Source organism: Cucurbita pepo, chromosome 8, assembly GCF_057944985.1.
Source record: "Cucurbita pepo subsp. pepo isolate OVF chromosome 8, ASM5794498v1, whole genome shotgun sequence".
NCBI lineage: Eukaryota > Viridiplantae > Streptophyta > Magnoliopsida > Cucurbitales > Cucurbitaceae > Cucurbita > Cucurbita pepo.
Window position 1 is genome coordinate 4,075,409 of NC_141805.1, and position 12,340 is coordinate 4,087,748.

General features: G+C 34.7%; 3 protein-coding genes and 1 long non-coding RNA gene across 4 annotated transcripts; 2 read left to right on the plus strand and 2 right to left on the minus strand.

The window, feature by feature from the left end:
• Positions 1 to 486: 486 nt before the first annotated feature.
• LOC111799767 (squamosa promoter-binding-like protein 7) lies at positions 487 to 2,223 on the minus strand. Its single transcript, XM_023683241.2, has 3 exons — positions 1,754 to 2,223; positions 1,538 to 1,659; positions 487 to 981 (listed from the first exon to the last, which is right to left on the minus strand). The coding sequence occupies exons 1-3, from the start codon at positions 2,215 to 2,217 to the stop codon at positions 548 to 550; spliced, it is 1,020 nt and encodes a 339-aa protein (XP_023539009.2). The 5' UTR covers positions 2,218 to 2,223; the 3' UTR covers positions 487 to 547.
• On the plus strand, positions 803 to 2,583 carry LOC147791384 (uncharacterized). The gene is made up of 2 exons (XR_015422095.1): positions 803 to 945; positions 1,751 to 2,583. It is a non-coding gene; the product is annotated as an uncharacterized LOC147791384 (long non-coding RNA).
• Positions 2,584 to 6,296: 3,713 nt separating this feature from the next.
• On the plus strand, positions 6,297 to 7,567 carry LOC111800082 (metalloendoproteinase 4-MMP-like). The gene has a single exon (XM_023683665.2). The coding sequence runs from the start codon at positions 6,298 to 6,300 to the stop codon at positions 7,129 to 7,131; it is 834 nt and encodes a 277-aa protein (XP_023539433.2). The 5' UTR covers position 6,297; the 3' UTR covers positions 7,132 to 7,567.
• Positions 7,568 to 8,874: 1,307 nt separating this feature from the next.
• On the minus strand, positions 8,875 to 9,688 carry LOC111801126 (uncharacterized). The gene is made up of 2 exons (XM_023685111.2): positions 9,401 to 9,688; positions 8,875 to 9,184 (listed from the first exon to the last, which is right to left on the minus strand). Exons 1-2 carry the CDS (start codon positions 9,523 to 9,525, stop codon positions 8,962 to 8,964), a joined length of 348 nt encoding a protein of 115 aa, XP_023540879.2. The 5' UTR covers positions 9,526 to 9,688; the 3' UTR covers positions 8,875 to 8,961.
• Between the last annotated feature and the right edge of the window lie 2,652 nt (positions 9,689 to 12,340).

The window sequence follows — 12,340 nt, forward strand, 5'->3', positions numbered from 1 at the left end:
CATTCCATTGAATTTTACAATGTTTTATTATTACCTTACAAAAATTTTAAAAAGGTTAAAAGAAACACATAAGATTTGATTTTGAAGGTAACATTAACACTTTAAAAATGCTTACCATCAATATATAGACAAAAACTGTCTACCAGAACCTTATAAATTATCAAATTATCTACAGACGTTAAAAAAAATTTAAAGATTTGAGTACTAAAGAAAGTTTTAAAAACTGAAAGGTATTTTTGAAAAACTTTTTTTTAGGTAAAAAAAGAGAAGAAGGAGAGGTTTTTAAGAGTTTTTTTTTTTTTTTTTTTTCTTATTAAATTTAGAGGTATTATTGAAAATTTTAAAATTTTAGAAATATTTGTTTATACAAAATGATATTTTTATTAAATTAACCAATATTATAAACTTGTTTGGAATTTGGATAACAAGTTGAGAGCGATAATAATTATCTGTTGTTTCATACTAGAGTCGTAATTAACCAAATAATTAGTTAATCAATTAATATTATTATTATTTTTATAATAAAAGGATTCAAAAGTTTATAGTTTTAAACAACATTGGAGTCGTGATCCTGAAAGGAATTCCATAACTCGCCACATTCTTCATCTTCTTCCTTCGATTTCCCACTCACAGACAGCACCCCAAACGCCGTCCTCGGCGCCTGCATCAGGTCCAGCGTAACGTGCGCACCGCCATTTCCATCATCATGCATCTTCTCCCAACTCTGTTCCAATCCAACGCCTCCGCCGCCGAAATCATCCGCCGTCCTCGTGTGGTTTGAGTGCCAATCTCTCTCCAGAATCAGCTGCCGAGCCAGAATGGCCGCGCGATTCTCCGCTATCAGTTCTCGGAGCGCTGCGCTCGACCTCAGCGATAGCTCCGATGAGGTCGCCCACGATTCGTTCTTCGATGACAGAAGAGAGAGAGCACGTCCCGTCGGCGATGGTATGTATGCAATCTTACCTGTCCTCGACTTGTTTTCTGCAATTTCCCCCAATTTTTAGGGCAAAATTGATTCAATTTCTGTTATAGTCGATTGAATAACAAACTGTCGTCATTCTGAATTTTACTTCAAATAGAGAACCCTAGCTTCGAAATAATTAATAACAACAAGGAAACTAAAAATCATTTTAATCACAGCTTTTAATTGAAGTTCATAAAATCAATTCTGGAAATATTAAGAGCAGTCCTTTTCTGATTTTCAGAGTTTGATGTTGAACAAGGAAACTAAAAAATCGGCTTTCTACTTAAAGTTGGGGATAAGAACAAAAGATAATAATTACGAATTGGGGATAAGAACTGTTCTGTAAAGCGATGGGTTAAGTGTGGTTCTTAAAGTTGAATTTCTATATTCATAACTGTTCATGAGCATGCTTTATTGTAGAAAAAACAAAAAGTTCAAATTCCATACTCTTTTTTCTGTCTGTTTTTGTACTTCCATCAGTAACTGATCAAAACAATGATTCAGAACACATTTTTTATTGTTGATTGATATGAATTGATATGAACTGAAATGAAAAATTAGGGAATTGGATACCTCCGGACCAGTTCCTTGCTGCTACAGATTCCTGAGAACTCTTTCTTCGTCTCTCATTGTGCCCTGCTAATCTCCTCCTACAGCTCCTCTTTGAATCATCAAACTCAGAAATCGCATGAAACCTGAAACCCAATTGTTGTTGTTGTTCTTGTTATTGTTATTAATTGTGTTAAAATGAAATTAATGTCGAAATTATTCTTTGAAATTTCGCAGCACCTGCTACACTGCTGGCAGAACCTCTGTTCTAAGCCAACAACCACAACTTTGGGAGCCTTGGAGTGCATCTCGCAGACCCTATGCCTACGGTGGTAGTCCTTAGCATTCACCAGCGCCACATGACACCCTTCCACTTGACACCGAGGAACGCTAGTCGGAACTGTACTGTACAACGGCTTCCCTCTCTTCCCCACGACGGACGCCGCAGTGGCGTCCTCAAAGTAGTGTCTCTTGCCGAGCTTCAAGCACATGAGATGTGGGTCCCGGTGGAAATGGCCGCCCTGATGGTGATCTCCGGGGAAGAGACACTGGTGGTGTTGGTGAGCGTCCCCGTGGGTGGAGTTGGCAGTGGCCCAATCCAAGTGGAAGCGAGAGGAATTGAGGTGCTCCCAAACGGTAGTGGGGTTGGCAGTTTGGTCTCTTCCGGCATTGGACTGTCCAATCAAATAGCCACAAATCTCCATCTCAAGAACTGCAAGAACTGCAGCAAAAGAAGGGAAGGAAGAAGAGAGGTTAGAAATGGTGGGCGAAGAAATAGGCATCAGGGGTTGGGGGAATTTATACCAAAACAAGTAAAGAAGTGGTTGGTGTCGGAAAAAACCGAGACAGAGACAGACGGAAACAGAGGGCTAAAAATACTTGGAATTAAAATTTTAATTTAATTATTAAAAAGGATTAAATAAAATTGTGATTGTGAAGAACGGATAGAGAAGAGGGTGGGCCATACACGTGTAGAAGGTGGGGTCCATATCAAGATCTCCTACACACAGCAGAGATTGTGATTGTGACCACTCCTACTATATATGTATTTATGAGATTATTTTTTAAAATATTGTATTTTTTATTTTTATTGACTTAAAAAAAATTGTTGAGTATTTTTGAGTCTGTTTTGAAGTTTTTTTAATTAAAGGTGTTTAAGGTGTTTTTGAAATATGATTTAGTATTTAATTTAAAAAGGATGGGGTAGAATTGAATTAGGTTAGTTAGAATTGGAATGGAAAGTATGATCTTCATTAATGTTTACAACATTTAAATAGGAAAATATATATCTAACCAATCTTATAAATAAGATAAATAGGAAAATATATATCTAACCAATCTTATAAATAAGATAAAATATACTGTTAATCAAATTTTAAGATAAAATATACTACTAACAACTCCAAAAAATAAAGAAAAAATATGAGTACGATATCTAAGATATACTTCATAACTAATTATTAAAATATATTATCCAAATATCATATCTTAATAGTTCTCATTCATATATTGACTGTAATAAATTTTTTACACTTTTTTTTTTTATAAAGGTAAATGGTGTAAAGGTTACTTTTAGAAATTTGTGGGTATTTTTTAAACATAATAGTAAGATAAATGTATTTTTTGATTTGTGTAAAAAAATAATTAAGGGTATCAATGTAACTTTTTAAAGTTTAAGTTTAGTTTTGAATTTTAGAGTATTTAAGGATATTTTTTAAAGAATTACTTAGGTAGAGTATTTTTTTTTTTAATTGAAATTTTTAAAAATTTAAGGATATTTTTTAAATAAATGATATGTTAAACAGTATTTTTATTAATTTACAAAACACAAATATATAAGTAAAAAAACTATAATTTAATTTTAATTTAATTTAGGAGTAAAGAAGAAAGGGAAAGGGAGAGATCTTTGGGGCCCAAAGAAGAGACATGGTCAGATAGGATTCTGCCACGTGTACGGCGGACAACACATGGAAAGACAAGTATATCTTGGGAGTACATGTCCAAAGATCTCTCCCATCTGATTTTGGATAACCAAATGTGAAAGTTTGTTGCTGTAAAGGAGAGAATCGTAATTTTGCATTTGGGATTGCAAGTCAAGTGGGTGTTTGACACGTGTACATCATCTCTAAAATTATTATAATTACTATTATTTTATAATTTTACCCAAAAAGAATATAAAACTGCAAATGTACTCAGATTATACTGTTTCTTTTAATGAAACAAATGAGAGATATTTATATAATCTTTAAAAATAAAAAATTAAAAATTAAATTAAATTAAATTTTTTTTTTTAAAAAAAAAAAAAAAAAAAGGAAAATGAAGATGTTCCATCAAGCTGAGTCAACATGGGGCCCTTTGCTTCTCTCTCTCTCTCTCTCTCTCTCCTCTCAATTATTTGCTTCTCTCTCCTCTCTTTACCTTCCAATTCCAACCAACATTTCACTTCACTTCCCTTGCAATCCAAGGACAACTTTAACCCAACCATTCAAACTAATCCATTTCATGTTCATTCAAAAATTATTCTTTGACAACCAGTAGGATTTGTTTATCGATAGAACACATAAGATATTTGATGTCTACTCGAATCTCTTTAACTGTTGGGGGACCCGATTTTATAGAAATCAAAAGCGTCATAAATTGTGGAAACTTTTATATTGCTAATGGGCTTGTTAAGCTTTCTCGATCACGCTTGGATGAGGTATATTAGTGTTTTTAAACTCTCATTTCCATGACACTCTAGACTAACTTCTTAGGGATAATCTAGTTTTTTGGAGTACTGGATTTTAGACTACTGATCGTCGTTCACGATCTTGGGTACTTAATCTACTAAAAATGTTTTGATTTAGTTCAATGTGAAACCATCTTAGATCTAGCACTCTACTTAGGTCATGGTTGCTTTAATTAAGGATATATTACAGTTTCATAGCGCGAAGAAGTTATTCTTTAAGTATACAAGCAAGCTCAACTGGAGGTAATGTCCTTACCTCACCTGGAGCTTAGAGCACATTCTAAAAAAGATACATGCAAGCTTAACGGGTGACAACATCCATCAATCACTAGGAGCACATATTACAACATCTCATCCTCTTGTCTAGCACTGTGAAAAACGTTTAAAACAACATGCATCCAAATATACGTACATACCTGTGTATATGTGTGTATATATATATACTAAAGGCGTACCTTGTTTTCTCATCCAACATACCCTTTTAAAGTCTAATTTATGCCTAACCTAACCACCTTACCATGTGTGCCTTTCTTGAGTTTGCTTTTCTGCTTTTTAAATGCTCCAAATTCTGAAAGATTTCTCTCGGTGGATCACATACTTCACGTGCCTCACGTTGCTGGGAGAGTTCCATACATGTACTTGAACATTGGCCCGAGGTGTTTTCTTTACCCCTTCTTACTTGAAAAGGCAAGGGATTCATCAAGACGTTTTTATGATCTTCTATGGGCCGTTTACTCTAGAAATGTAGAACTACAAGAAGCAAGAGTGAACTCCAACACATTTCTCAAATGATTTTCCTATTTCGAGACATTTTAACTTTGTCTTAAAAGCACGTAACTTTATAAATTGTTAATGCTATATGAGAAAATGCATGTAATTTTACGAGTACTCCTCAAAGAAAGTCTGAATGCCTATTGGACATGTGTGCCTTTCTTGAGCTTGCTTTTTCGCTTGCTAAGTGCTCCAAATTTTTAGGATCACACGCTTCATGCACCTCACGTGCACTGGGAGGGTGCCACACATAGGCAGGGCAGACAATTGAAGTCCGTTCTCGCCTTTAATCCCTGACCAACACATTTCTCAAAGAAAGTTTGAATGACTGCTTACATGCCTTTCTTGAGCTTGTTTTTCGGTTTGCTAAGTGCTTCAAATTCTCAAAGATTATGGTAGAATCACGTGTGCTAGGAGGGTGCCACACGTGGGTAGGGCGGGCAATCACAGTCAATTCTCACCTTCGAACCCCACCCAACATGTTTCTCAAATAATTTTCCATGTTTCGAGGCATTTTAAGTTTGTCTCAAACCTACGTAACTTATTAATGTAACTTTATGAACTAATTACTACTTGTTTACCAAATGGGTAGTTTTAACGTTGTATCAACAACTAATGATTGCACCATTAAAAGCACTATTACAAATTTCATGGTTTTGGATACATAAAAAGCATAAAATTCTGAGTCGTCATGGTTGACGTAGAGAGGTGAAAAAAGAAGAGAACATGCAAGAGGAAGCAACCATCATAAATCCTAACTACCACCCGCCCTTTGCTTCCGACACTTCAACTTACACTAACACACACTTCCATCCTTATCATTTCTCCCTTCTTCCCTTCTCCGTATTTCAAAGTATAATCACTATCGAAATATTTTAAAAATTGACGTCTAATCTTATTACCTATCGTTTGTAAAAAAAAACATAATCGTAATCAATAAACCGACATTTTTACATTTCTTAAACCATAAATCTTCAAAATTTTAAAGAATAATATGCATTTTTCTAATTATAAATAAAATAATTATAAAAAAACCCATTTCCTTATTTTAAAATTTAGAAAATAATGGTTTTTTTTATATTATTTTATTTATAATTAGAAAAATGCATATTTATTCTTTAAAAAAATACAATGGGAAAAGAAAAAGTGAAAGAGAAGTTTGTTCCACCAAACTATAAAAATTCGTCAAAATTATTATTTATTATTTTATTTATTTATTTATTATTATTTTATATATATATATATAAACACTAAGCTTCCATTTCTTAAGGTGTTTGTATATGCCATGTTTCTGCCATCAATTTCTCCTTCTCGCTACCTTCTCTTGGCTCTGTTCTTCCTCTGCTTGCCACCCATTATTCCTTCCTCCGCCGTGACTTTCCGGCCAAATTCCACTGCAAGGCGGTGGCGCGTGTCCGACACGTTGCATGGTCCTCATGGTACGGCGCGTTACGTATATTTTCCCGGGAAGCCACGGTGGACGCGGCGAATGCCGATGGTGCTGACGTACGCATTCTTGAAGGAAAATTGGGTCAGCAATTTGAGTTTAAAAGACGTGAAATTCGTATTTCGTACGGCGTTTTCTAAATGGGCCCACGTGATTCCGGTGAGGTTCGAGGAGACGGAGGATTATGGGTTTGCTGATATTAAAATTGGGTTTTATAGAGGCGATCACGGCGACGGGCAGCCGTTTGACGGCGTGCTTGGGGTGTTGGCGCATTCTTTTTCGCCGGAGATTGGGAGGCTCCACCTGGATGCGGCGGAGACGTGGGCGGTTGATTTCGAGGTGGAGAAGTCGGCGGTGGCGGTTGATTTGGAATCTGTAGCGACGCATGAGATTGGGCATTTGTTGGGGCTGGGTCACAGCTCGGTGAGAGAATCAGTGATGTATCCCAGCTTGAAGCCGAGGGAAAAGAAGGCGAATTTGGAAGTGGATGACGTGGAAGGTGTGCAAGCTTTGTACGGATCCAATCCCAATTTCAGGTTTGAGTCTTTGGAATTGGAGTCTGATACTTCTGCCACTCACGCACCTGTTTCCACGTGGACAATGACCTGGAATTTTCCCATTTCTTTCTTTTTCTTTTTCTTTTTCACTTCCAATTTTTTTGTTTTTCCATGACCATTAAAACAGCGTCGTTTTCTAGTGAGATTTTGATTTTTCCGTGAATCCACTGGACGGGTTCACTATACGTACTCCTAAGCTTGACTACAGACTCTCATGTTGTTGCATACTAGTGTACACAGTCGTCCGAAATATATTAGGAAAGAAACTCATAAACATGAATATTAAACATGCATGAGAGCCTGTATGCATGAAAGAAACTCACTATACGTACTCCGAGGCTTGACTACAGGCTCTCGTGTTGTTGTATGCTAGTGTACGCAGTCGTCCGAAATATATCAAGAAAGAACTCATAAACATGAATATTAAACATGCATGAGAGCCTGTATGCATGAAAGAAACTCATTATATGTACTCCGAGGCTTGACTACAGGCTCTCGTGTTGTTGTATACTAGTGTACGCAGTCGTCCGAAATATATCATGAGATCCTGCATTTTAAATCATAGAACATGGGTTATGATACTGCATGAATTTCCTATGATATATATATAAATGCTTTTTAGAGTCGTTTCACGACCGGCTTCTTCGTCTTGTTTGTCGCTCTCGTGCCATGACCTTGCATTTACTTGTTTTAAAAATAGTGTGGGTATTGAATATACTCGATAAGATACTTGCTTATTGGGAGTTAGATATGCAAACGTTTATATAATTAGAGCAACAAAAATTTCAGAGTCTTAATAAATAGTTACTTGTAGGCACCGTAGGAAACCTTTAGACTAAATTGTTTAATGACCCGAATGTACATGTAATCAACGCCAAAGAAAGTACAATGAGTACCAATTAATTAAAGCAAGATTGATGATTAATTAATTATGGTCCATAATAAATGTATAGAATTTAAAAGGTTGGAAGGTAAAAGGCTTTTTACAACTTACTTTTAACCATATAATTAGTAATTAAGAAACATTATTTATGAAATATCTAATTCATCGCTATACTAGAAAAAGGAAAATAATACAATTCCCACCTCCTAAATTATTGTATTCTTTTATATATCTTTGTGTGATTATGAAAATGACGTAATTATTTATCATACAAAAACAAATTAAATTTGTTTGTGTTAAGTTAAATTAAATAATCTAATCATATATAATTTTAAAATTAGTAAAAATATTCATCAACTTTATGTTTTATTAAAAATCATTCTTAAACTTTGAAAAAAAAATTAAAAAATACTTTACTTTTTCATATATATTTTTAAAATTTTAAAATATTTCTAAATTAACTTTGAGATTTTTTGAAAAAATTTCGCAATATCCAATTTTGTGAGGGTTATCATGAATCAAACTATTAATACACCTTCTGAGGATGAATTTTTAGAAATATCATTAATATTTATGAACTTATTTTAAAAAAAAAATTGACAGAACAATTTTTTATTTATCAACAACTTTTTTCATGAATATCTTAATTTTAAATAAAAAAAATAACAACTTTTTAAACTTTTTCTTAAGAAGTAAGGATATTAATGTCAATCAATATTAATTTTTGAATATTTATCACCATTTTTTCAACGTGTTATTGGCGGGTCCGCCAATATACCAATAGTATTTTTGAATTTTATAAAATAGTTTAAAGAAATTAATGAATTTTTATAATATAAGAACATTTTTTTAATTTTTATTTTTTGAAAAGTTTTTAGTGATATATATATATATAGTTTAAGGATGTTCTTTTTTTATATATAATTTAAAGGTATCATTCAAACATTAAAAAAAAATATTGATATTTTTTGGAAAAGTATAAATTTATAAATATTTATATTTATTAAGCTTAAAATATTGGTATGAGAAAGAAATTCAAAATTTCTGGAACAATAACAACGTTTAACACATAACATCCTTGAGAAGCTTGTACCGCCGTGGAGCAACCCGAGGCGACGGCATTCCACCGGAATTTCTTTCTCTTTTATCCTGGCCGGAGCTCTTTTGGGATGCGACGCCAGACTTCCTTGCCGCAGAGCCACGGCGGCCGCATCTCCGTTCACCTCTGCACCAATCGCAGATTTCAATAGCCTCCGCCAATTCGCCGTAATAGTTACTGCAATAACTGAACCAAACCCCAACGACAAAGAATATTTAGCAATAAATTATAATTCTCTCTATATATATCATAATTTATTAAATCACAAGTATTTTTTTTTATAATTGTAATTTATTTGATTATAAATAAAATAACTTTCACGCCTAAAATATTTGTATGTGTAGTGGATTAAGCAAACATTTTCACACAGCAACAAAAGAATCAAAATTAAGGGATTCTTACGAGTGTTGGAACCGGTGAGAGCAGAGGGTGCAGCGGAAGAGGTTGGCCGGAAAGCCGACGTCGCCGCACAAGCAACAAACGGGAGGAAGAGGAAGAGGAAGAGGAAGAGGATGATGTGAAGCCATGTTGATGATTGAGGGGGAGAGGGGAGAGGGGGTTAAATAAGAGGGAGAGATAGGGGGCGGAGAGGTCTCTTTCGGGGAGGAGGCAGAGAGGCGGAAGGGGCGGAGAGGAGAGAGGGGAAGGGGCGTGTGGACCTGAATTGGGGATTTATTTTTGCCAGGCTGAACTACTTCACTTCTCAGTTGTCTTCCTTTGCCGACTTCCTTTTTATTTATTTATTTATTTATTTATTTATTTATTTATTTATTTATTTATTTATATATTAAGTCTGTACATAATGGGTAACGTACACGCGGAATGGCCTATTCGTGTACCTTGGAAGTCTCCTTTATTTGTTTTTTATTTATTTATTTATATAATTATAATTTAATTAATGATTGGTCAACCATTACATTTCTTTGAAGTCTCCTTTTAAGAGAATTTTAAACGATGTCTCGAAATTTAGGTAACACTTGATTTGAGTATTTTATGAAATAATTAATAAGTAACCAAACTATTGGAGTCATAAAACGCAATCATGCTTGAGATATCATTGTCTTGGTTTCTACTTTCAGTCCTGACATAATTGAATGTGTAGTACTCTTCTGCACAAGATTCACACATGGACCCAGACGAACTTGTATTTGTGCCCCTTAAACCTGGCCTTCTACCAACGTACACTCACATTGTCGATATGTCATGGAATGAAGGGAACACACAAAGTATTGTGGTACTGCAATGTATAACATGGTATAACACTGTCGTGACAAGACACAATTTCAATGACATAATATGTCAACTTGATATTTTGTAACACGACATGTCTCACAATTACACTAACATAACATATCCACACCACGATAATAACATAACAAATAGATTTTAAATAATCACAAGGCACGACACGTGCAAGAGCCACATGACATGCATCGTTCATACTTAAAACAATTCATCCAACCAAACCAATAGTAAGGCCACTTACCAGAGTAGTTTAAGTCTGAGTCATCTTTGGAGCTAGTTTAAATATGTCCCTAGAAACCTAAGTTAACCTATGTGAGTTCACAACACCGGGTTAAAACATGTTGAGTAGCCTAGTTTACCTAATACTCATAATTAAATCTCTAATTTAGTCTATAACACTTTAATTTAACTAAAATGGTGGCCGTACTTATCTCAAATACTTTTGACAATGTCAAAATCGACTCTAGAAGAGTCATAAGTGGTAGAAAAGAGGTTCAAAGTAGTGGAATAGGTAAAAAATGCTAAAATTGAGTCGTTTGAGTCATTGGAGTCACTATAGCTGACTACAAGCTACAGGTTCGTGCGCATGTGACTAATCCAAGATGCGAGCCATAGTTTACAGACGGCTCGATATGGCGCTGCACATGCAAATGACTTTGGGTTGATGTCGAGTTGGCGGGTCAAGGAGTAGGTCGATGGGTTGGTTTGGGTCAAGGTGCGAGTTGTCACCTACGAGCGCAGCTAACGAGTGAGTCCAACTCACCTTCTGGATCTGAAGTTACACTCTTGCTGCGACGTGATATTTGTTGATAGACTCACAATGAGTTTGATTGGGTTGAGGCACGAGTGGTCAGTTTGAGTTACCTGTTTAAGTTGTAGTGCGCGGCGTAGAACAAATGTAGACTCAAGTTGATAGGTTGGAATAGGTTGTTCTCTAACATTGCGATGTGTGTCCTCACTGGGCGCTGACACACCTCTCCTCCACCTTCTTGACACACGTCCTTTGGTGAGCTTAACGCACTACTTCGCTTAGTTTACGGTTCCTTTTCATAATTCGATCAATTTACGGTTCCTTTTTATTCTTTTTGGATTTTTCATAACTTTTCGTCTAAAACTTGGCTCATTCACTAAAGTTGTAGAGTTTTAATGTATCTTTAGAAAGATATTTTTCTTGTAATATATAATCAAACACACAAGTATGTAACTATGTTCAAAGATGATCTAAAATATAAAACTTACAAATTTTGCACTTTCTTAACATCTGCCAGAACTACACGTTTTAGTTCGATTCAACTCGAGATTTCTTCAAGAAACTTGTCCGAAGTATCTCAAAAAATAACATACTAAAAAATCACAACCTAATTCCAAAGAAAACTCGGTGATCCAAGAGAAAACTGAAATAAAAAACCTAAAATCCACATTCTTCCTCGATGATTGACAGAATTGAGTGATTCAAAAGTCTATAATGGACGTTCTCTACCTACCGAGAAATTCTTGTGAAAAAACTCGGGTGAAATTCTGACTCCAAACAACCGTTTGGGGATATTGGCTTTCCCTCTTTAAAAACCCTAAACCCTCTTTTCTTTTCCCTCTCTTTTTCTATCATTTTCTTAATTTAAATGACCAATTTACCCCTCTAACCATTTTTTTTATTCTACCTTAATTTGAAATTCAGCCTCTACCACACTTGATAAACTTTTGGAAGTTCGACTCTAAAAAGGAAAAACATGTACTTAAATCTCTACTCACGACTCGAGTATTAGAATATAATTTTTTAAAATAATTAAAAAAAAAAAAAAACAACTCGACAACCTATCCCAACCCAAAAATATATGGTTCAGTTGAATTGTAAACTCTACTCGATTGCTCGAGTCACAACTCAAAATTTCCATCTAAAAGATTTTTTTTCACCCCAACCCGTATACACTCCTAAGTCACGATTGTTTTTCTTTTAAATAATTTATCCATTTTCTTTTAAATAATAATTAGAAACTTGTTAATTAATAAATGCTTAACACCAACAAAATAATAAGAATAATAATGTTATGAAAATGGGTAAGATAATTTATGAGGCCACATTTGTGCGTATAGGTTCGC

What these genes read in the sequence shown, in the direction of transcription:
- LOC111799767 (XM_023683241.2), bottom strand. Translation starts at nt 2,217, where the DNA reads ATGGAGATTTGTGGCTATTTGATTGGACAGTCCAATGCCGGAAGAGAC. An exon ending in TTCTGCCAGCAGTGTAGCAG is followed by an intron (nt 1,660 to 1,753) that starts GTGCTGCGAAAT and finishes ATTGGGTTTCAG; the next exon opens with GTTTCATGCGATTTCTGAGT. An exon ending in AGCAAGGAACTGGTCCGGAG is followed by an intron (nt 982 to 1,537) that starts GTATCCAATTCC and finishes GGGAAATTGCAG; the next exon opens with AAAACAAGTCGAGGACAGGT.
- LOC111800082 (XM_023683665.2), top strand. Translation starts at nt 6,298, where the DNA reads ATGTTTCTGCCATCAATTTCTCCTTCTCGCTACCTTCTCTTGGCTCTG.
- LOC111801126 (XM_023685111.2), bottom strand. Translation starts at nt 9,525, where the DNA reads ATGGCTTCACATCATCCTCTTCCTCTTCCTCTTCCTCTTCCTCCCGTT. An exon ending in TCTCACCGGTTCCAACACTC is followed by an intron (nt 9,185 to 9,400) that starts GTAAGAATCCCT and finishes GGTTTGGTTCAG; the next exon opens with TTATTGCAGTAACTATTACG.